Source organism: Centropristis striata, chromosome 21 (genome assembly GCF_030273125.1).
Source record: "Centropristis striata isolate RG_2023a ecotype Rhode Island chromosome 21, C.striata_1.0, whole genome shotgun sequence".
In the NCBI taxonomy this organism is placed as follows: Eukaryota; Metazoa; Chordata; class Actinopteri; order Perciformes; family Serranidae; genus Centropristis; species Centropristis striata.
The window spans coordinates 25,029,383-25,054,708 of NC_081537.1; the positions used below are offsets into that span (position 1 = coordinate 25,029,383).

The 25,326-nt window shown below is 39.5% G+C and overlaps 2 protein-coding genes across 2 annotated transcripts; both read right to left on the reverse strand.

Annotated features, from left to right (window-relative positions):
* Window positions 1-540: 540 nt before the first annotated feature.
* On the reverse strand, window positions 541-12,458 carry LOC131960001 (zinc finger protein 845-like). The gene is made up of 5 exons (XM_059325210.1): window positions 12,124-12,458; window positions 10,035-11,561; window positions 8,438-8,492; window positions 6,479-6,621; window positions 541-2,926 (listed from the first exon to the last, which is right to left on the reverse strand). Exons 1-5 carry the CDS (start codon window positions 12,227-12,229, stop codon window positions 900-902), a joined length of 3,858 nt encoding a protein of 1,285 aa, XP_059181193.1. The 5' UTR covers window positions 12,230-12,458; the 3' UTR covers window positions 541-899.
* A 5,370-nt stretch (window positions 12,459-17,828) lies between these two features.
* Window positions 17,829-22,612, reverse strand: LOC131959170 (zinc finger protein 501-like). Its single transcript, XM_059324272.1, has 2 exons — window positions 22,353-22,612; window positions 17,829-19,818 (listed from the first exon to the last, which is right to left on the reverse strand). The coding sequence occupies exon 2, from the start codon at window positions 19,812-19,814 to the stop codon at window positions 18,396-18,398; it is 1,419 nt and encodes a 472-aa protein (XP_059180255.1). The 5' UTR covers window positions 19,815-19,818; window positions 22,353-22,612; the 3' UTR covers window positions 17,829-18,395.
* Between the last annotated feature and the right edge of the window lie 2,714 nt (window positions 22,613-25,326).

Sequence of the window (25,326 nt, forward strand, 5' to 3'; positions counted from 1 at the left end):
ACAGAGAAATAGTTGAGGATTTTGTGTTGGAGTCAGATCATTTAATTCTAAAGGTTCCCTCAATGTATTTCTCAACACACTACAAACAACAAACTACACACCACATACTACTCTCTGCACACTACACACTGAACACTACACACAACACTGTTCCAGGAGGACTACGGGGAGGACATCGAGGGTGTCTCTTGTTGCTTTACAGACTACATTTGTTTCTGTGAGGACACCATTGTTCCCATGAAGAAGGTCCGCTGTTATTGCCAAAAACAAGCTGTGGATCAGCAGAGAAATCAAGAGCCTTTCCAGTAGGAATGAGAGGGCCTTCATGACTAAGCATCGAGAGGAACCTGGGGCTGTTCAGAATGAGCTGAAGAGGAAGCTGAGAGAGGCTAAGAACAGCTACATGGAGAAGATTGAGGCTATGACAAAATATTAGAACAAGAAAATTATAACAGCAGTTAGGCAGACAAAAAATATTTGTATGGAAATATATGTTGAACTGTATGCTTGTTCATAGAAAAGACAGTCAAAAACACCATCTAGTTTACAGTATATTTTAATTAAAATTGGCAACTAAATAATGCACTTTCTCCACTGATAATCGTCAGTTAGGGTGTTTACAGTCACATACAGTTATTTCAAGAAAAATACAGAAGAAAGTATGGGAGCTGTAAATGAAAGTTTTTTAGTACCAAAAAAGTATTAATAGAAAATTATGTTAAACACACTATTTCATTCCCTCTCATTTACAAACAACTTTCACATATTAATTAGAAACATTTATTATACTATTAAACAAACACAGGAGAAAGAAAAAATAAGACATGGAACGATAAAAAAGAATGAAAGCTGCTCAGACTCTGAAACTGAAAAGAAAGGTTTCTTTTATTTGTGGTCTTTCAGGTGTTGGTTAAAATTTGCTTTCCTGCGTGAATTCTCATATGTTTCCTTAGACTTCCCTGCTGTGTAAATCTTTTCCCACAAGCACCACAACCAAATGGTTTCTCTCCTGTGTGAACTCTCAGGTGTGTCTTAAGACTTCCGTTTTGTGGAAATCTTTTCCCACATTCACCACAACCAAATGGTTTCTCTCCTGTGTGTCTTCTCATGTGTGTCTTCAGACTTCCCTGCTCTGTAAACCTTTTCCCACAAACATCACAACCGAATGGGTGCTCTCCTGTGTGAATTCTCATGTGTTTCTTCAGACTTCCCTGCTCTGTAAATCTTTTCTCACAATCATGACAACCAAATGGTTTCTCTCCTGTGTGAATTCTAATGTGTTTCTTCAGACTTCCCTGCTCTGTAAATCTTTTCTCACAATCATCACAACCAAATGGTTTCTTTCCTGTGTGAATTCTCATATGTTTCCTCAGACTTCCCTGCTCTGTAAATCTTTTCCCACAAACATCACAACCAAATGGTTTCTCTCCTGTGTGAATTCTCATGTGTGACTTCAGACTTCCCAGACTTGCTAATCTTTTCCCACATTCCTCACAACCAAATTGTTTCTCTCCTGTGTGGATTCTCAGGTGTCTCTTAAGACTTCCGTGTTGTGTAAACTTTTTCCCACAATCATCACAACTAAATAGTTTCTCTCCTGTGTGAACTCTCATATGATTCTTCAGATTTTGCTGATCTCTAAATCTTTTCCCACATTCACCACAACCAAATGGTTTCTCTCCTGTGTGTCTTCTCATGTGTGACATCAGACTTCCCTGATGTGTAAATCTTTGCCTACAATCATCACAACCAAATGGTTTCTCTCCTGTGTGAATTCTCATGTGTCTCTTAAGACTTCCCTGCTCTCTAAATCTTTTTCGACAAACATCACAACCAAATGGTTTCTCTCCTGTGTGAATTCTCATGTGTGACTTCAGACTTGCATGGTGTGTAAATCTTTTTCCACAATCATCACAAACAAATCTTTTCTCTCCTCTGTGAATTCTCATGTGTTTCTTCAGACTTCCCTGCTCTGTAAATCTTTTCCCACAAACATCACAACCAAATGGTTTCTCTCCTGTGTGAATTCTCATGTGTGACTTCAGACTTCCTTGCCTTGCAAATCTTTTCCCACATTCCTCACAACCAAATGGCTTCTCTCCTGTGTGGATTCTCATGTGTCTCTTCAGATTTTCCCGATGTCTAAATCTTTTCCCACATTCCTTACAACCATATTTTGTCTCTACCGTGTGAATTCTCATGTGTGACTTCAGATTTACCTGCTGTGTAAATCTTTTCCCACAATTATCACAACCAAATCGTTTCTCTCCTGAGGGGACTCTGGTCTGGGTATTCGACTTTTTCTTCACTCTAAAACATTTTTTACTATCCAAGCTGCTGGTGAGGCTAAATGACTTTCTCACAGTGTTAGATGTCACATCACTTACAGGAGCTTCCTCATATTTCAGAGCATTCACAGCAGACTCAGGTGACCTGGTCTCTATCCAATCATCATCACTGTCTTCAGGTTCAGGTTCAGAATCTGACAAAGGGTCTTGCCAGTCACCATAATGGATTTCCGTCTCAGGAGAGACTGAAGTCTTTTCATCATCAGTGTTTGGTTGTGAATGACTGTCTGGCTCTCTCTTCCTGGCTGGTTCTGATCCTCCACAGTCCTCTCCATCAGTTTCTGGTTTTATCTGCACAGCTGAGCTGCTGGCTGGACGCTCTGCCTCTCTGTTGTCCTCCACTTGGCTGTGATGAAGCAGTGAACATTTCTCTTCTTCATCTTCACACTTCACATGAACCACAGTGAATGGAAACCTGGTGATATTGGCCTCCTCCAGACCATTATGCTGCTCTCCCTCTGGACTGATCCGGAGTTCTTCCTGTTCCCCTTTAATCTGGAGGAGCTCTGGGTCCTTCTGGTCCAGGCTGGGGCTCCACTCATGGGGGACCTCTTCTTTAACCAACAGCTGCTGGACATCTGCAGAGAGAACATTGTGGACAGCTGTAACTTCACACTAATTACGAAGATAGCATTACTTTATGTCTGTGAGATTAGTGATGATTTCTGAACGACAAATTTCCTTTACATCAAAGAATCCTTTTGATTGGTCTGAGAGAACTAGGATGGCAGAGCAAAGATCAAAATAAGATGCTTTAAATAAAACTTACAAGAACATTATTCTCCTTTACAATAATTCATTAAAATAGGCAATGATTAAGATCAGTGCATATGATGGAATAGTGTTATTAGAATGTGTGAGAGGCGGCCAAATTTGGCCTTTTAAAGAAAAAATATTCTCCAGGGGGCATGCACCCGGACCCTGAGCCAGCTACTTTTCCCCACTGCCTGGCTACTCTGTGTCCGAGTGGAAAGTCCTGTTAACAGCAATTAAAAATGTCATGATAGGATCATGACAAAGATTCTATATTACAGTATCTTCAACTATGAAATACAGTGTGTGGGGTGTTTGCTTGAATTTTGCTCTCACAGTGCACAAGATTGGTGAATTTTTTTTAAAAATTCACTTTTTATTGAGGAATTTTTAAACATTTTATACAGAACAAAGAACAGGAACAGTTGGGGTGGGGGGTACCTATATCACACAGCATCATCATTTGCAGCAGTCGTTGTTAGTTAAACGTTAGTCAAACGACAGTTTTACATAAAGTCAGAACTTATAGGCTTGACATATTCAGTCCATTTTGACCATATTTTGTAAAATAAGTCCATTTGCTTGCAATTTTAGTTGAAAAGTCACTTTTTCCATTTTGTAGATTTCTTGTATAATGTTGATCCAGTCCTCATTTTGTGGTTGCTCAGGCTTGAGCCATCTTCTGGTAATGGCCTTTTAGCTTGCTGCTAAAAGAATATAAAGAAGTTTCTTGTCTCCATTGCTAAAGCCGTCTAGTATTATGTTACAGAGATACACAGTTTCAAATAAAAAGGGGAAAACAATTGAGAACACATTCTGTACATGATGATGAATCTCAACCCAATACCTTTGAATAATTTTACAGTTCCAGAATACATGGAAATTATTAGCTCCTTCAATACCAAACCTCCAGCAGGCATCTTCATCTTTTTTGAGCTGGTGTAATGAAAAAACGCATCATAGTTTTCCAACAAAATTCATGGCAGACATTTGACCCAGTTGAGACCCACTGGATTTTACAGATGTGCTCCCAGTCTTCCTCAGTTATCGTAAAGCTCCCTTCTCTTTCCCATTTTTCTTTCACATAATATGTGCCCTCCCACCCTGCAGCATTTTGTTATACAGCTTCAAAATAATTTTGGAGGGAAACATTGATTTTGTAAGTTATATAAATGTTTGAAGTGACTCTTGGTCAGTTGATGGTATTTAATGTTCTGGTTGAAATAGTGTCTTACTTGCAGGTATCTAAAAACATTTTCATAGCCCAACCCATGCTTTTGTTTCAGATTGTCAAATGTTTGGAAGGCCCCCTTGTGGACAAATTAGTTGTAGTCGGTTAATCCTTTAGAAATCCATGTTTTGAATCGATCATCGTATTTATTAGTAGTGAATTCTGAGTCATTTGCACACCATCGCATAATTTTAGATTCCCCTTCCAAGCCGTATAGTTTAGTTAATTCATTCCAGGTTGTTGTTGTTGTATATGATATGCATTCAGTTGGGAGGAAGATTTTAGATTGCAATTTTGTGTCTGCTATGAAAGCTTTAAGTAGATTGATGCATTTTACTTAGAAATTTGAACCCCTAAGAAGATTCAGGTCCCCCCACCATAGTCTCATAAAATCCTGTGAGAAACACTGCACACCCACAGTCAGCAGTCTGCTTATAGCAGACATTTTGTGTTTTGTTGTTAACTTTACTTTTCTTATGAATAAATGATTTCTTGGAACACACATGCTGTCTATTTAATGTTTTAAATGTATGAATGATCCCAACCTGTTTTATGAAGAGAACACCAAATAAATAAACTAAATATTAATATAGTAATTTGGTAATAAACATTAAGTTAATTATTAATCAGTGTTCCAAATCGATAGTTTAATAACTTTAAGAGACTGATTTAGTTACATTTGCTATTAACTCTTTTCTGTTTTACAGAGTGGCACCCCCCTCAATGTCAGGTAACCTTCAGTTTATTATTTGAGATCTAAGTTGATCTGGTTCTGTTACAATTATACTGAGATTCACTTACATAGAAGTTAAAAAGGTGAAGTTCATGAGAGTTTATCCAACTTCACTTTCTGTATTTTTTTTTTTAATTGTTATCAAAATGTCTTTGTTATTGTTTCTCCTAAAGCCAGGAGGTTAAGAAATCATGTTAAGCACACAGCTTTATATTTTACATACTTTTGCTGCTGTCTATCTGAGATACATCAGGTCGTTTTATTGTTCCGGTCCAAACCACAGACAACTTCATCTTAATAGTTATTCACATATATGGCTATAACTCCAACTGTGATAATCTCTGCTGCAGTAATATGTGGGGATTTCAATATGATACTAGATCACAGCATGGACCGCTGCCCCCGCGAGACTCTACTTCAGTTAATTAATTCACTTAAGTCAGTTGATGTTTGGAGGACTAACAATCAAACAATCCAAAGAGTAAGAGAAACACAAACTGTAGTATTGTATTTAAATCCGCTCTGTGTGCCACTTGCGGCGCCAGGATTTTGATTGTGGTTGGGCCTCCAGAAAACTGGAAAATTATTCATCCTGTAGCTTATTCCTTCAGAAAATTAAATTAATACCATATCCAACCATTTGAACAGCAGCATAACAATCCGAGATAGCTGATAAATAGTCACACATGCACACAATTCCACACATAAAATGCTATCATAAATTACCTCTGCCAACTGCCAATATTATTTTTCCCTCCTGAAAATCTGCATACAGACAGCCAGACACTAATGTTGGCCTACTGTTACTTGCCTTGCTGGTGTGAGGGGGTGGCTACGAGAGGACTTGATGGGGAGAGGGCGGCTCAGCTGAATGGTAAAATGGCAGGAGTTTCCTCCTCCTGCTCCTCGGAGTGTTTTGTTTGTGAATTTAAATGAAAACAAACTCCTTTGCTTTGCCATATTGAAGTTTTATTTTAGCTAGCTACCGTCTGTGTCTGTCTTGAGCTTGCTTGAAAAGCTTGCGCTCAAACTTAATTAATTTCATTGCATCACTTGCTAGTGACATGCAGCCTGTGGGCAGGCTTAAGAGTCCACACGTGGGGTAGAAGCCGCTGATTGGCTGAGAAGCTTTCACTCAGCTTTCACTCGCCCAATAGTAGCGACGCGGGTGGTGTGTACCTGGGCTGTACCACTACACTCGCTGTCTTTGGAGCGTCTGCCCCCCTTCCTTCCTTCCTCCACATAATGATCCGAGTCTGTGCTCGCATGTGATTGGCCGCATGGTGTGTTCATCAAAATGAAGTCCCGCCCTTGCCTGCATGGATTCAGTAGCGCATTTAACGACACTTAACCAACGTTTACTAACGTTAAAGTGAACACAAAGAGTGAGAGAAACACTGAAAATGTACAAACCTAATCTGTTCAGTCGGACTTCAGGGTTAAAAGCAGCATGCAGTAGTTTGTGTCGTCCCTCGTTTTCCAAGAAAGGAGAAAGTTCCTCCTCTTGCTCTGCTTTCATTCTGTCTGTTAGGGGAGTTCTGCCTTTCCCCTCATTTCTTTATGTAGCTCATTCTATAAAAGTCATCACTTTGAGGCCTTTCTCCACAGAGCACAGTGAGCTTCTCCTGTTAGTGATGTGTCCTTCTGTGTCGAGGCTTCGCAGCGTCTGTCAGTAATCCAGGAAGATGTTTGTGAGACGCGTATCGAGGGCGGGGCTCGTGTTGGTGACGTAAGTAGTGACGCTCAAAACCTTGCGAGCGAGCCGGTGTCGTGCACGTCCCTCGCGGGAGCGCGCACAGCGAGAGCTACATTGTGATGATTTCTACGGTAAAGACTGAATTAAAAACCATATATCCCTCTTTGTGGGCTCCATCAGTGGTGATATATGACCTGCTGTCTTAACAGGAGTTAAGAAAGTTTACACTCATTGATGTTTTATTAGACTCAGCTTTCTCTTACAGTTGTTTTTTTTTGCTGCGTCTCTTGCTGCGTTTTCAGACCGTTTCCGGAACAGTTTTTCTAAAATGAGGTCTGAAAATGCGGGAAAAAAATGTCAAATCCACTCTGTCAAAGTCGGTCAAATAAAAAATAAAAAAACCTGATAATACCATTTGATTCCTATCGCAGTTTAATTTATTTTATATGTACCCCCCTAATGTAATTTTGCCTTGTTATTAAATGAATGTAACCCATACTATCAATCGAAAATGGCCCAATATATGTGCTGAAATAAGTTACAATGTGGATGCAATATGCAGAGGTGGGGCTATATTTTATCACCTGCTGAGAACTTATTGGTTCCTTTCTCAAACCAGGTAAGTATTGAATGTATAAACTGTCCACTCAAAAGAGTTTAAAATATGATCTGGTAAAAGCTTTTAACTCCTAAATATCCAGAGACAACGTTAGGGATTATTTGCCAAGTCTCATATTTTACCTGTCAAATTGTGCATCCCCGTTATATACATAAGGGACAACGAAACTCAATGGACCTCCCTGTCAATTCACATGTGCTGTGAAAGGTATTTATAAAGCAGGTGAAATCATCTTTTAAAAAAAAGAGAGAGACACTGTGTTAGAGTTCGTTTTGAGAGGAGTGTAATATCCTTTTGACTATTTATTTAAGACAATAATGAAAGAGTGAGTGATGTACATCGACCTTCTCTGTTCAGAAATCACAGGCTGCTAATCAGTTAGTTGTAACCACCTCCCAGAAAAGGATGCCTATTCTGATTTCAGTGTTTTATCTGATTGCCCTCAAATATGTGGTTATGTGCAAAGCGTGTGCTGTGTCTGGCATATAAAATGTGTGTTTTATGCTTTGCTAAATGCATTTCTAAATAGCATTTTAACCTAAGGTAATAATGCAGATTATTGCTCATTTTATTAATCTCTAACAACCGCCTGAAGCCCAGCACTGTGGAAAAGTTATTTTTAAATACAGTTGAATACAACAGAACCCTCTCCCCAATTTGTTTCAACTTCCCCCTCTGTCCCTGCCATAATTCTATCAGAAAAATAGACAATATATTAATGAGTATATTATATTTTTTACAGGCATTATCATTTATTTACTGCATATACCAGTTTATGTCTCATTTTTATTTTGGTCTGACCTTAAACTTTTATTGTGAAAATTTGTGCTGTAAAATGAAAAAAAATATCTGATAACCTTTGTTTGTTTTTGTGAAGCCTCCTTTGCAAAAAACTGTGTAAAGACAATAAAAAGTGAATTATTATATAGAATACAGCGTGCACAGCTATATATTGACTCATGATATGGAGGGTGAAACTATGAAACATACGTAATATTCCAGCTGTCCTCTCTGTGGAGGCCATAAATGGAGATGCAGCTCTCTCTGCTGCACTGACCTGTCCTCACCACTGAGGGGCAGCAGTGAGTAACTCTTCATGTGAGAGGGACACCCTGCAGAGAGCAGCATGTTACTCAGCTACACTTTAGATTTTTTATAAAACTGGATCATGTGATGACGTTCTGTATCAAAAACAAAAATGCAGACATGAAAACAGCTTTCTGTGCTGTTTGTTGATTCATGCCTCATGTTTAAAAAGGCGACGATAACAGAGGATGAGCTCAGCACGATACAAACATACTGTAAGCCTAATGTGAGCACATGCTGCAGGACATGCTGTCATGGAGGAATCAGAGAAACACTTGTTCTCACAGAGGTGAGGAGACAACATTAATTCTTACAAAGATGCACTACACACTACACACTACACACCTAACACTGCACACTGCTCACTTGTTAGAATAATCTGTCATTCGGTCTCTGTTGTCTGTCTCTGTGGACGTGGATCACTATCTGTTGACGTAGGTCTATGCGTGTGTAATTTACTCACTGTGTATGTTCCCTCTCTGTGCATTGATAAATGAATCATGCAAGCTGCTTTGCTATAATGCTCATGTACTAATATTGTTGTTAAACTATTGGTAAACTAAATACATTTACTACATCTGCTTAAACTTTCTCTGCCCTATTTAGAGTAAGATTCTATCATCACAAAAATATATATTTTATATGGACATTATATATATATATACATATATATATACATATATATATATATATATATATATATGGCAAAATCTGTGTCTCCAGTAATATCTCTGCAGGTCATATCAAGGCAGGAGTTTGTGATTTTTTTGCAGGTCGTGTCACAGACATGATATGCAAGACAGAGAGATATCTGACTGTCCGCGTATGCAGGACATCGACGGTGTCTCTTGTTGCTTTACAGACTACATTTGTTTCTGTGAGGACACCATTGTTCCCATGAAGAAGGTCCGCTGTTACTGCAAAAACAAGCTGTGGATCAGCATAGAAATCAAGAGCCTTTCCAGTAGGAATGAGCGGGCCTTCATGAATAAGCATCGAGAGGAACCTGGGGCTGTTCAGAATGAGCTGAAGAGGAAGCTGAGAGAGGCTAAGAACAGCTACAGGGAGAAGATTGAGGCTATGACAAAATATTAGAACAAGAAAATTATAACAGCAGTTAGGCAGACAAAAAATATTTGTATGGAAATATATGTTGAACTATATGCTTGTTCATAGAAAAGATCAATCATCAGTCAAAAACACCATCTAGTTTACAGTAGAATTTACTTAAAATTGGAAACTAAATAATGCACATTCTCCACTGATAATCGTCAGCTAGGGTGTTTACAGTCACATACAGTTATTTCAAGAAAAATACAGAAGAAAGTATGGGAGCTGTAAATGAAAGTTTTTTAGTACCAAACAAAGTATTAACACAAAATTATGTTAAACACACTATTTCATTCCCTCTCATTTACAAACAACTTTGACATGTTCATCAGAAACATTTAATATACTATGAAACAAACACAGGAGAAAGAAAAAATAAGACATGGAACGATAAAAAAGAATGAAAGCTGCTCAGACGCTGAAACTGAAAAAAAGGTTTCTATTATTTATGGTCTTTCAGGTGTTGGTTAAAATTTGCTTTCCTGCATGAATTCTCACATGCTTCCTCAGAATTCCCTGGTCTGTAAATCTTTTCCCACAAGCATCACAACCAAATGGTTTCTCTCCTGTGTGAACTCTCAGGTGTCTCTTAAGACTTCCATTTTCTGTAAATCTTTTCCCACATTCACCACAACCAAATGGTTTCTCTCCTGTGTGTCTTCTCATGTGTTTCTTCAGACTTCCCTGCTCTATAAATCTTTTCCCACAATCATCACAACCAAATGGTTTCTCTCCCGTGTGAACTGTCATGTGTAAATTCCACTGGGCCCTCCGTATAAATCGTTTCCCACAATCATCACAACCAAACGGCTTCTCTCCTGTGTGAATTCTAATGTGTTTCTTCAGACTTCCCTGCTCTGTAAATCTTTTCCCACAAACATCACATCCAAATGGTTGCTCTCCTGTGTGAATTCTCATGTGTGACTTCAGACTTCCCTGACTTGCAAATCTTTTCCCACATTCCTCACAACCAAATGGTTTCTCTCCTGTGTGAATTCTCATGTGTCTCTTCTGATTTTCCCGATGTCTAAATCTTTTCCCACATTCCTCACAACCATATCGTTTCTCTCCTGTGTGAATTCTCATGTGTGACATCAGACTTCCCTGATGTGTAAATCTTTGCCCACAATCATCACAACCGAATGGTTTCTCTCCTGTGTGAATTCTCATGTGTTTCTTCAGACTTCCCTGTTCTGTAAATCTTTTTCCACAAACATCACAACCAAATGGTTTCTCTCCTGTGTGAATTCTCATGTGTGACTTCAGATTTCCCTGCTGTGTAAATCTTTTCCCACAATTATCACAACCAAATCGTTTCTCTCCTGAGGGGACTCTGGTCTGGGTGTTCGACTTTTGCTTCTCTCTAAAACATTTTTTACTATCCAAGCTGCTGGTGAGGCTAAAGGACTTTTTCTCAGTGTTACATGTCACATCACTTACAGGAGTTTCCTCATATTTCAGAGCATTAACAGCAGACTCAGGTGACCTGGTCTCCATCCAGTCATCATCACTGTCTTCAGGTTCAAGTTCAGAATCTGACAAAGGGTCTTGCCAGTCATTGTTATGAATTTCAGTCTCAGGAGAGACTGAATTCTTTTCATCATCAGTGTTTGGTTGTGAATGACTGTCTGGCTCTCTCTTCCTGGCTGGTTCTGATCCTCCACAGTCCTCTCCATCAGTTTCTGGTTTTATCTGCACAGCTGAGCTGCTGGCTGGATGCTCTGCCTCTCTGTTGTCCTCCACTTGGCTGTGATGAAGCAGTGAACACTCACATTTCTCTTCTTCATCTTCACACTTCACAGGAACCACAGTGAATGGAAACCTGGTGATATCGGCCTCCTCCAGACCATTATGCTGCTTTCCCTCTGGACTGATCCGGAGTTCTTCCTGTTCCCCTTTAATCTGGAGGAGCTCTGGGTCCTTCTGGTCCAGGCTGGGGCTCCACTCAGGGGGGACCTCTTCTTTAACCAACAGCTGCTGGACATCTGCAGAGAGAACATTGTGGACAGCTGTAACTTCACACTGATAACTCAGATAGCATTACTTTATGTCTGTGAGATTAGTGATGATTTCTGATGGTACAAATTTCCTTTACATCAAAGAATCATTTTGATTGGTCTGAGAGAACTAGGATGGCAGAGCAAAAATTAAAAAGCACTTTAGCTAACAATTAAAGTTGTTTTAATCCCCATTAGCTAAACCCTGCATACTGTTAATATTAATCACTGACCGTCTGAATTACTTTCTGTCGTTATACACATGTAGCTTTCAAAATATGAGCACATAAATGTATTAATAGAATCCACCACAGAATTTACAACAAGTCAAAATAAGTCTGCCCCTCTTCCTTCCTTCACATAATGGTATGAGCCTCGTTTGTGCTCGCATGTGATTGGCCGCATGGCGTGCCCATCAAAATGAAGTCCCGCCCCTGCCTACATGGATTCAGTACAGTAGCGCATTTGACGACACTAACGACCCTTAACCAACGTTTAGTAACGTCAAAATGAACACAAAGATCGAGAGAAACACTGAAAATGTACAAACCTAATCTGTTCAGTCGGACTTCAGGGTTAAAAGCAGCATACAGTAGTTTGTGTCTTCGCTCGTTTTCCATGAAAGGAGAAAGTTCCTCCTCTTGCTCTGCTTTCATTCTGCCTGTGAGGGGAGTTCCGCCTTTCCCCTCATTTCTTTATGTAGCTCATTCTATAAAAGTCATCACTTTGAGGCCTTTCTCCACAGAGCACAATGAGCTTCTCCTGTTAGTGATGTGTCCTTCTGTGTCGAGGCTTCGCAGCGTCCGTCAGTAGCCTAATCCACGAAGATGTTTGTGAGGCGCGTATCGAGGACGGGGTTTGTTTTGGTGACGGAAGTAGTGACGTTCGAAGCCTCGCGAGCTAGACGGTGTTGTGCAGAGTTATGTCTGCTCGCCGAGAAGGGCATGTCGCTCGCGGGAGCGCGCACAGCGAGAACTACATTGTAATGATTTCTACTGTAAAGTCCGAATTAAAAACCATATATCCCTCTTTGTGGGCTTCATCAGTGGTGATATATGACCCGCTGTCTTTAGTTTATGAACGTTTACACTCATTGATGTTTTATTAGACTCAGCTTTCTCTTTTTCTTACAGTTGTTTTTTGCTGCGTCTCTTGCTGCATTTTCAGACCGTTTCCGGAACAGGTTTTCTAAAATGAGGTCTTAAAATACTGGGAAATAATGTCAAATCTACTCTGTCAAAGTCGGTCAAATGAAGAATTTGCTGATAATACCATTTAATTCCTATCGCAGTTTTATTTATCTTATATGTTCCCCCTAATTTCATTTGACCTTGTTATTAAATGAATGTAACTCACACTATCAATCGAAAATGGCCCAATATATGTGCTGAAATAAGTTAAAATGTGGATGCAGTATGCAGAGGTGGGGCTATATTTTATTACCTGCTGAGATCTGCATCGTTCCTTTCTCAGACCAGGTAAGTATTAAATGTATGAACTGTCCACTCAAAAGAGTCTAAAATATTATCTGACCAGCGCTTTTAACTCCTAGATATCCAGAGACAAAGTTAGGGGTGCATGCGTTATTTGCCATGTCTCATATTTTACCTGTCAAATTGTGCATCCCCCTGTTGTGTCAGTCAAAATTAATGTTACATAAGGGACAACGAAACTCAATGGACCTCCCTGTCAATTCACATGATCTGTGAAGGTATTTATAAAGCAGGTGAAATCATCTTAAAAAAAGAGAGAGACACTGTGTTAGAGTTCGCTTTCGAGAGGAGACTAATATCCTTTTGACTATTTATTTAAGACAATAATGAAAGAGTGAGTGATGTACATCGACCTTCTCTGTTCAGAAATCACAGGCTGCTAAGCAGTTAGCTGTAACCACCTCCCAGAAAAGGATGCCTATTCTTACTTCAGTGTTTCATCTGCTTGCCCTCAAATATGTGGTTATGTGCAAAAAGTTATTAGTATGTCCTTTCTGTTGGTACTCGGCAACGGCCTTGAGGCCAGAGCTGGTTGAGGGGGCCGAAAGCAGATAAGATTGGGATTGTTTGGGCTTAGGGCAAGTGGCCACATTCAATTGACACGACTACTCTCCTTGTCCATTCTGGTCTGCAACTAGAGGTTGTAAAAATTTAAATAGTTCAATATGTATAGCATGTGGAGACTGAATTTCTTTTTCCAGTATTCATGACACTTGTGGCCACTCGGAAAAGTGCTGTATTTATACATTTCATTTCAATTTAACTTGTGTTTGTCTTTTTTTATGATTCATGTCATTATAACGGTGTTAGTCTGGACAAAATATATTTTTGAGTTGTTCCCACTTCGAGCCATGCTCGTGCTGATTCAGTACAGCTGCAGGACTCTTATATATGAGAGAGAGAGAGAGAGAGAGAGAGAGAGAGAGAGAGAGAGAGAGAGAGAATAACCCTCAGCTGATCCTTTGTATTCCCTGTTCAAGCAATCCTTTTTTACCTGGAGCTTTTAACCTTCTTATTGATAACCAACTGGTATCTCTCTACACCTCGGTGTAATCTTCTCCTTCATCTATTTAGGTACAACACGTCTTAACTATGACAGCACACACACCACCTGAGCTGGCTGTCAATATATCTAACACCATACAATGTTGGAGCGGTAAGTTCATGTCTGGAAACATTCAAGGGTGTGACTTTTAGGTTACCACATTTCATAAGTTCCTATCTATTCATTTAAAACTAAGGTGCAAAACTCCTCCCCACCCTGCTGGGAGAATGAATACACAGCATGGTCACAGAGTCAGAGCCAGTTTTCTTACTGTGGTGTGTTGTTTGTAGTAAAGGTGTATCTATGAGCTACAAAACTTAAACAAGATAACATATTGTGAGAACCACACTGTACTGTCTCAGGCCAAAAAAACTACAGTAGAGAAAAACACATTGGCTATTCTGCCTACTTATCATTATTCAAATATAACACTAGTGAAGTGGAAAGTTACATTTTCTCTGCACAGCATTGTAGTTATTCAAATATAACAATATCCCCCTGTTGACATGATCTTATCATGTCAATCAAACACAGGTAGGACTGTATTCACTTATTGTAAGTCGCTTTGGACAAAAGCGTCTGCTAAATGACATGTAATGTAATGTAATGTAATGTATGTCTGTATGACTGTTATTTGTGTTATAGCTTTGTAGTGACGCTCAGCCAAACAGGCCCCCAAACTTTGAAGTGAACAGGCTGCTGTGCCTGCTCTGTGTGAGCAAAGAGAGTGTTATGTTGTGACTTCCTCTGTATCTCTTGAAAAATTCCAGGTCTTTCACTTCTGTGTTTGAATGAAGAATATAACTTCTCCTAAAAAGGGCTGATAATTTCTAAAAAATGTCTCTTCACTTACCATTCCTGACATTTATCAACAGCTTGTAGACATTAGACATGTTAAAATGTTTTTACACGTGTTATCAGGTTTGGGAATGGCGTAGTGCCCAAGTTAAGGGACCCAGTCAAGAATTTTCTGCACAGGAGCAGAATGTGAGACTAAATGTTTTCAAACTTTACATGTGATCACACTCTCGTTAATTTTAACAAACAGTTTCATGCAGTTATTATCATACATTTTGGCAGTCAGAGAATAACATTAATTAGACAAATTTGTTTTTGTTGTTGTTTTTTTATTATTATCATTATTAATAATGATAATAATAATAATAATAATAATAATATAACAATAATAATAATAATACATTTAATTTATAGAGCGCTTTTCTAGACACTCAAAGACGCTTAACAGGCAATAGGGGTGGACAGACATAAACATACATACAATAAACTTCAGATGGAGAAGCGACGAACAAACAGCGCCAGCGTCCTCTCACATCCGAAAAAGAGATACATGAGGAGAGGGGAGGAGCAACATAAGCACTTACTCAATAAACTTTACAACATGAAAACTCGTGACTTGCAACGGGGGAGGGGAATGGGGGAGTGACTGGGGGTACAAAGCGGCGAAGGAGTGGGTGATTGCATATCTGTATATAAGTCTGTGTGTGTGTGTGTGTGTGTATGTATGTATGTAGAAGGTTGTGTGTGTGTAGGGGCCTGGTGAGTCGCCTCGCTTGGCATCCTAATCAGTCAGTGCCTCAGTTCACAGGAATGTCATCGCGATAACACAGCAAGTTGCCATGGAGACAGGTTTGGTCAGATTCCGGACAGAGTCTGTTGTCCCAGCAACGTCCTTGAGGCCAGGGCTGGTTGAAAGCAGATAAGATTGTGATTGTTTGGGCTTAGGGCGAGTGGCCGAATTCAATTTACACGACTACTCTCCTTGTCCATTCTGGTCTCCGAATTGATCCATTTTGTGCCCAATGTGCAGAAATTTCAGACAGTGAAGAGGTTTTCTGCTCTCCTTTTATTTGGGGCGTAAGTCGGGTGGCGTAAGCCTTCTACTTCTACCTCTCCTATGGTGATGTGTCAGGGGACAAGTTCTGCTCCGATGGCCTGGCTGCCCTCAAAGAAAGCATGTGTTCGACCAGCCAGGTCTTGGCCTGCAGTGGTTGTTGAGGTTGGACTGGTGCTTGCCCTGGATCAGTTTAGGGCAAGGAGGGCGTAGGGTGTCATGTACCAGGGGACCAGGTGTGGCAGTCTGTAGCTCACCTGCCTTTTTTTCCCCCTGTGTCCATAATTTATCTAATTCTGACTGGCGTCTTCTGTCAGCTTCCTCCACTCCTTATTTCTGTGTGCTGTGCCTGGCATATTAAATGTGTGTTTTATGCTTTGCTAAATACATTTCTAAGCACCATTTTACCTAAAGTCATAATGCAGATTATTGCTAATTTTTATTAATCTCTAACAACCGCCCAGCACTGTGGAAAATTATTTTTAAATAAAGATGAATAAAATATTGTCCCTAGTAACACAAGCACATTAACAACACAACCCTCTCCCCAATTTGTTTCAACTTCCCCCTCTTTCCATGCCCCCATACTCTATCAGAAAAATAGACAGTATATTAATGAGTATATTATATGTTTACAGGCACACTCATTATTTATTGCATATATCGTTTTATGTCTAATTTTTATTTTGGTTTGATCTAACAACTTTTATTGTGAAACTTGCTGTGCTGTAAAATGAGAAAAAAAAATCCTGATAACCTTTGTTTGTTTTTGTGAAGCCTTTGTTGCAAAGGACTGTGTAAAGAGAATAAAAAATGAATTATTATATAAAATACAGCATGCACAGCTATATATTGACTCATGATATGTAGGGTGAAGCTATTAAATATATGTAATATTCCAGCTGTCCTCTCTGTGGAGGCAATAATGGAGATGCAGCTCTCTTTGCTGCACTGACCTGTCCTCACCACTGAGGGGCAGCAGTGAGTAACTCTTCGTGAGAGGGACACCCTGCAGAGAGCAGCATGTTACTCAGCTACACTTTAGGTTTTATAAAAGTAGATCGTATGTTGACTTTCTGTATCAACAATAAAAATGCAGACATGAAAACAGCTTTCTGTGCTTTTTGTCGATTCATGCCTCATGTTTAAAAAGGCGACGATAGCAGAGGATGAGCTCAGTAAGATGCAAACACAGGATAATCCTAATGTGAGCACATGCTGCAGGACATGCTGTCATGGAGGAATAAGACACACATTTGGTCTCACAGAGGTCAGGAGACAACATTAATTCTTACCAAGGTGTCACAAAACAAATAGATTAAAATAATGTTTTTAATGTGAAACAAAACCTGCCATAATGAGCTCATGAAGAATTTTGAACAGTATCCACACCATTTAATCTGTTCATGTATCCAAATGTATCCTGTTTCTTTTCAGTCTCAGAAAGGCATCATCCTGCAGTCTGGTGGCTACACACTACACATTAAAAAAACACACACGACTCCCTGCACAGTTCACACTGCATACTGCAAACTACACACTGCACACTGCAAACTACAGACAACACACTGGACACTACACACTACAAATTACACACTACTCCCTGCACAGTACACACTACACACTGCTCACTACACAATACAAAAAACACACAACACACTGCACACTGGACATAACTCAATGCACAATAAACACTGCACACAACACACTGCACACTAATCACTACAAATTGCACACTGCTCACTACTCACTGCACAACACAAAACACACACTACACGTTACTCACTGCAAACTACACACAACGAACTACACACCGCAAACAACTCACTACACACTGCACAGTACAAACTACACAACTCGCATATTATTTTTCACACTAACAGATTCTCTTCATCATCAGGAGGGACTCTGGTGGAGACACGTCCTCCAACATATAAAGCCCTCCATGGCTATCAGTGCTATCAGCTAAAAGTGGCAAATATAACAGTGATTAAAATGTATCATCTCGAGACATATTTATTACAGGAAATATATGTTGAACTGTATGCTTGTTTGTAGAAAAGAAAGTCATAAACACCATCTAGGTTATAGTAGAATTTAATTAAAAGTGGAAACTAAACAATGCACTTTCCCCATTGATAATCATCAGTTAGGGAGTTTGCAGTAACATACAGCTTATTTCAAGAAAACAACAGAAAAAAGTGTGGGAGCTGTAAATGAAAGTATTTTAGTACCTAACAAAGTATTAACAAAAAACAGAGAGTTAAAGACACTGTTTCATTCCCTCTCATTTACAAACAACTTTGACACATTCATTAGGAACATTTTATATACTTTAAGACAAACACAGGAGAAAGAGATGAAAGCTGCTCAGGCTCTTACAGCACAGTTACTTAATTTGTCTTCAACAAAAAACCTAAATAGAAAGGTTTCTATACTTTGTGGTCTTTCTGGTGTTTATTAAAATGTGCTTTCCATTTAAATCTTTTCCCACAAACATCACAACCAAATAGTTTCTCTCCTGTGTGAACTCTCAGGTGTCTCTTAAGCCCTCCACTTTCTGTAAATCTTTTTCCACAATCATCACAAACAAATCTTTTCTCTCCTCTGTGAATTCGCATGTGTCTCTTCAGCTGTCCCTGTTCTGTAAATCTTTTCCCACACTCATCACACCCAAATGGTTTCTCTCCTGTGTGAACTGTCATGTGTAAATTCAGCTGGTCCTTCCACATAAATCTTTGCTGACAAACATCACAACCAAATGGTTTCTCTCCTGTGTGAAGTCTCATGTGTTTCGTCAGACTTCCCTGCTCTGTAAATCTTTTCCCACATTCCTCGCAACCAAATGGCTGCTCTCCTGTGTGTACTGTCATGTGTCTCTTCACACTTTTGTGCTGTGAAAATCTTTTCCCACATTCTTCACAACCAAAGGGTTTCTCTCCTGTGTGAATTCTCATGTGTGACTTCAGATTTCCCTGATGTGTAAATCTTTTCCCACATTCTTCACAACCAAATGGTTTCTCTCCTCTGTGAATTCTCATGTGTTCCTTCAGATTTGCCTGATGTGTAAATCTTTTCCCACAATCATCACAACCAAATGGTTTCTCTCCCGTGTGGACTGTCATGTGTCTCTTCAGACTTCCCTGATGTGTAAATCTTTTCCCACATTCATCACAATCAAATGGTTTCTTTCCTGTGTGGACTCTGGTCTTTGTTTCTGCTGGTTGCTTCACTCTAAAAGATTTTTTACTATCCAAGCTGCTCGTGAGGCCAAATGACTTTTTCGCAGTGTTAGATGCCTCATCACTTACAGGAGCTTCCTCATATTTCAGAGCATTCACAGCAGACTCAGGTGACCTGGTCTCCATCCAATCATCATCACTGTCTTCAGGTTCAAGTTCAGAATCTGACAAAGGGTCTTGCCAGTCACCGTAATGGATTTCAGTCTCAGGAGAGACTGAAGTCTTTTCATCATCAGTGTTTGGTTGTGAATGACTGTCTGGCTCTCTCTTCCTGGCTGGTTCTGATCCTCCACAGTCCTCTCCATCAGTTTCTGGTTTTATCTGCACAGCTGAGCTGCTGGCTGGACGCTCTGCCCCTCTGTTGTCCTCCGCTTGGCTGTGATGAAGCAGTGAACATTTCTCTTCTTCATCTTCACACTTCACAATAACCACAGTGAATGGAAACTTGGTGATGTCGGCTTCCTCCAGACCATTATGCTGCTCTCCCTCTGGACTGATCCGGAGTTCTTCCTGTTCCCCTTTAATCTGGAGGAGCTCTGGTTCCTCCTGGTCCAGGCTGGGGCTCCACTCAGGGGGGACCTCTTCTTTTACCAACAGCTGCTGGAACATTGTACTGCAGAGAGAACATTGTGGACAGCTGTAACTTCACACTGATTACTCAGATATCATTACTTTATGTCTGTGAGATTAGTGATGAGTTCTGATGGTACAAATTACCTTTACATCAAAGAATCCTTTTGATTGGTCTGAGAGAACTAGGATGGCAGATCAAAGATTAAAAAGTGCTTTAGCTAACAAATAAAGTTGTTTTAATCCCCAAAAGCTAAACTCTGAACACTGTTGTATTAATTACTGACCGTCTGAATTACTTTCTGTCATTAAACGCATGTAACTTTCAAAATAAGAGCACATGGATGCATTAACAGAATCCACCACAGAGCTTACGTAAGTAAAAATAAGATGCTTTAATTAGATGCTTTCCTTTACAATAATACATTAAAATATACAATGATTAAGATCAGTGTCTATGATGAAATAGTGGCATTAGAATATGTGAGAGGCCAAAAAAATTGTTTGCTTGAATTCAGCTCTCAAAGTGCACAAGATTGATGCATTTTACTTAGAAATTTGGACCCCGCAAAAAGGTTCAGGTCCCGCCACCATAGTCTCATAAAATCCTGTGGGAAACACTACACACACAGTCAGCAGTCTGCTTCCATCAGACATTGTGTGTTTTGTTGTTAACTTTACTTTTCTTTTGAATAAATGATTTCTTGGAAAACACATGCTGTCCATTTCATGTTGTAAATGTATGAATGATACCAACCTGTATTATGAAGAGAACACCAAATTCCTTCAACTTTTACTAAATATTAATATACTAATATGGTTATTAATATCAAGGTAATTATTAACCAGAGTTCAAAATTGATAGTTTAATAACATTTAGAGACGGATTTAGTCAAATTGGCTACAACACTTTTCTGTTTTACAGAGTGGCTGTAGTGGTTTCAGACACTGAATATGTCATGTAAATCGGATGAAGTTTGTAGTATGAGGCTGATTTCCTGTTGTCAGTAGGGGGCGTTATGACTTTGACTGCATGTTGAGATAGGGATGTGTTCAGGCATGGACCCTTTATGAATCATAACAAATTTGGGGCAAAAAAAAATCACATACTTGTACAATCCATTGCACTCCACTGCAACTGTGGATAAAACAAGTCTCAACAACACAACGCCAATAACAACTGCGGGAAAGCAACTATTAATGCTATCATGCCACCGCACCCATGCTTTCACCCCCCTCATACAACACAAAGGCAGCATTGCCCCATATATTTGCATCTCTATGGCGCTAATATTTACACATTACTCCAACATACAGCATAACTGCTGCAACCAGCCAACTATAGCAACAAGATTAACCTGTTTAAATAGTCACCCATTCCTGAAACCCATATCAGATCGCAATTTTTGCCAAGCCCGACAACTGTGCCAAATTTAGTTTGTTTTCGAATAGCCCAAGCACCTCATTTTTTCCTCCAAGGTGATATATATATATATATATATATAGATAGATAGATAGATAGATAGATAGATAGATAGATAGATAGACAGACTTTATTTATCCCAAGCTGGGAAATTACAGTGCAGCAGCAGCATTACACACAGAGATAATAACAACACAATTAAGTAAAAAGAACAACCTAGGCATACTTCAAGCAATAAAATATAAAAATACAATAAAAATACAATAAAATATAAAGTGTCTAAAGAAGGAGTAGAATAGAATTCCAGTGCAGAATAAATATGAATACACAGTATAAAAATGTTGGTGCTATGAAACAAATAAGGTGCAATGAACAGTGTGCATTAAAACACATAAAGTGCATAGACAGTATGTAATGAACCAGGTTATTATTTGTTATTGTACAGTGTGATGGCATGTGACAGGAAAGATTTTTTATATCTGTCCCTATGACAGCGGAGCTGGAGCAGCCTGTGAGAGAAGGTGCTCCGCTGTCTTTCTACTGTGTGATGGAGAGGGTGCTGATCATTGTCCATGATGGACAGCAGTTTGTTTAGTTTTTAGTTTAGTTTTCTCTAATAAGAAAAAGAATAAGTAAGAAAAATAATCCTTGTGGATACAATAGGTCTCTCACTGACTGAATCAGTGCTCGGGCCCCTAACTACATCACAGCATGGACTGCTGCCCCCAAGAGACTCTACTTCAGTGAAATAATTAACTTAACTCAGTTGATTGATTACTGAATTTCCCCTTGGGGATGAATAAAGTAATTTTGATTTGATTGATTTTGATTTGATGTTTGGAGGACTAACAGTCCAAACAATCCAAAGAGTGAGAGAAACACAAACTGTAGTATTGTATTTAAATCCGCTCTGTGTGTACCTGGCCTGTACCACCACACTCACTGTCTTTGGAGCGTTTGCCCCCTTCCTTCTTTCACATAATGGTATGATCCTAGTCTGTGCTCGCATGTGATTGGCCGCATGGCGTGCCAATCAAAATGAAGTCGCGCATTTGACGACACTTACGACATTTATACAGTCTATGCATTTAACCAACGTTTACTAACGTTAAAATGAACACAACGAGTGAGAGAAACACTGAAAATGTACAAACCTAATCTGTTCAGTCGGACTTCAGGGTTAAAAGCAGCATACAGTAGTTTGTGTCGTCCCTCGTTTTCCATGAAAGGAGAAAGTTCCTCCTCTTGCTCTGCTTTCATTCTGTCCGAGGGGAATTCCGCCTTTTCCCCTCATTTCTTTAAGAAGCTCATCCTATAAAAGTCATCACTTTGAGGCCTTTCTCCACAGAGCACAGTGAGCTTCTCCTGTTAGTGATGTGTCCTTCTGTGTCGAGGCTTCGCAGCGTCTGTCAATAATCCACGAAGATGTTTGTGAGGCGCGTATCGAGGGCGGGGCTTGTATTGGTGACGTAGGTGGGAAGTTCGAAGCCTCGCGAGCAAGCTGACTGTACCACGTGACTGATATCAGGGTGTCACTGTCTCAGAGACATTTTCATTTTTGTGCTTGTTGTTTATAAATTCATAATCATTATAGGTCATAAAGTCATTAAAATGTGATTAAAATGTAATAGATAAGATATTAAAACGGTTCATAAATATGTCTAAAGGATACTTAAAATGTATTGCCTTCATGTGGGACTTTTATTGCCAAGTATAATTCAAATTTAAAATGACTATATTTATCCCTGAGGGGAAATTCAGTTAGTCTGTTAGGTCTGTTAGAATTAGACAGCTTGATGGCTGTAGGAGCGAAAGATCTTTTGAATCTCTCCATCCTGCAACGGAGAGAGAGGAGACGTCCACTGCTGGTTTTTTGGTCCATAAAGGTTTTGTGTAGCGGTATTTCAAGATGGATTAGAAGATCTGATCATCTGATCATCTGGTCTGATAAAACATCTTCAGCATCTTACTACAGTGGAAAATCTGTGGAAATCTATGATCATTCCCTTAGCCTTTGAGGTGTTCATTAGGAGAGAGAGTTCTTGTGACTCCAGTCACTGAAAGCTTTTATCAGATCCCTATATTCAGATTCCTGTCCATTCCTGATACACGCCACAATAAGGGTCACAGTCTGATTTGAGGGCATTGTGGGAAATGTGAGGTGGAAATGTGAGACCAGGTCAGTAATATTACTGTTTCATGTTCATGTATAACTTTCCTAATGTGTCCTATTATGGACATTAGTGAAGTATTTGAAGTTAATTTATTCCAGCAAATTTCTGTTGTGCTTATGTGCTTCGGACATTACAATGAGAGACTTCACAGTTGTCATTTTTAAATAAAAATGAATAAGATACTGTCACAACCCTCTCCCCAATTTGTTTCAACTCCCCCCTTTGTCCCTGCCATGATTCTGTCAGAAAAAAGACAATTTATTAATGAGTATATTATATGTTTACTGGCATTATCATGTATTTACTGCATATTTTGTTTTATGTCTCATTTTTATTTTGGTTTGACCTGAAAACTTATTATTTACTTACATTTTATTGTGAAACTTTTGTGACAGTGTAATTGCCCTCATTTTGGGATACTTTTACAACTTACCAACACTATATGAGCTGTCACTATTCGCTCACCTGTCCTGTCCAGGTGTGAGCCTCACCTGTCGTTTTCCGGCCGTCAGCGCTGCCTGAGTCCTTGTCCACAATGTGGGCTGGTAGGACATACATCCTGTTTGTCTGTTCCTGGCTCTTTCTACTGCCCATCCACCTGACAGTGGCAGGCTTGATCCAGTACTCGGCCACTCCATCGAGGGTCCCGTCAGAACTTTCAACACGATATTTTATCGCGAGAACTGGAAAGTCTACAAAATAAACACTACACACTTCTCACTGCACACCACATAACACACACTACACACTGCACCCTACACAGTACAAACTCACACTGCTAACTATACACTACACACTGCTACCTGCAAACTACACACTGTTCACTGCACAATACATACTGCACACTACACACAACACAACACACACTAGAAACTGCACACTGAAAACCACAGACTACTCACTGCAAACTACACACCACACAGGACACACTCTACACTACACACTGCACACTCCACAATGCAAACTACACACTGCAAACTCCACACTGCTCGCTACACTACACACTGCACAGTACACAGCACACTAAACACAATACACACTGCACATTACAAAATAAACACTACACACTCTTCACAGCACACCACAAAACACACACTACACACATCCTACTGCACACAGTATAATAGAAACTACACACTATCCACTGCACACTCCACGCTACACACTCCATACCACACACTGCAAACTACATACTACTCACTGCACAGTACACAATATACAATACAAACTACACACTGCTCACTGCACAGTACACAATATACAATACAAACTACACACTGCTCACTACACACTGGAAACTGCACCCAACAAACTACACACCGCACACAACTCACTGCACACGACACACTATTCACTGCACAGTACTAACAACAATGCACACTACTCACTGAACAGTATCCACTGCAAACTTCATGCATAATAGTGATTAATATGTGTAATCTCGACATGTCGTCGTACTGTTAAAATAATCACCTAAATCATTTTTTGTCAAACTTGTTTTTTTTGCCTAAATCATCTCCTCTTGACGCCGGCCACCTATGGTAAAATCGCCTTCATCCTCAGTTGATCAGATCATGTGATTTTACCCCTTTAAGATAATGGCCTATGTCAAATGTGTGACTTAAGATGATTTATTATGCCTAAGTCAAAATAAAATGTGACTTAGGCAATTTTTGAACAAGCCTTTGTGACTTAAGTAAGATATGGTAACACTTTATTTTGAAGGTGTCTACATAAGAGTGACATGAGCGTGTCATAAACATGACATGGGATGTGTCATGAACATTAATGACACTTTGAAGTAGCATTAATGCTCATGATACTTGTCATGTCATGTTTCTGACAGGCTTGTGTGACTCTTATGTAGACACCTTCAAAATAAAGTGTTACCATATCTTGCTTAAGTCACAAAGGCATGTTCAAAAAATTTCCTAAGTCATTTATTTCTCTTAAG

Bases quoted from the DNA above. Each gene is read 5' to 3' on its own strand.
- LOC131959170 (XM_059324272.1), bottom strand. From the start codon at position 19,814: ATGTTCCAGCAGCTGTTGGTAAAAGAAGAGGTCCCCCCTGAGTGGAGC.
- LOC131960001 (XM_059325210.1), bottom strand. From the start codon at position 12,229: ATGAAAGCAGAGCAAGAGGAGGAACTTTCTCCTTTCATGGAAAACGAG. The intron at 8,493-10,034 runs GAAAGACCATAA...TGCTCTCTGCAG, and splicing joins GCAAATTTTAACCAACACCT to GGTGTCCCTCTCACATGAAG. The intron at 6,622-8,437 runs GTCAGTGCAGCA...AGCTACATAAAG, and splicing joins CCCCTCAGTGGTGAGGACAG to AAATGAGGGGAAAGGCAGAA.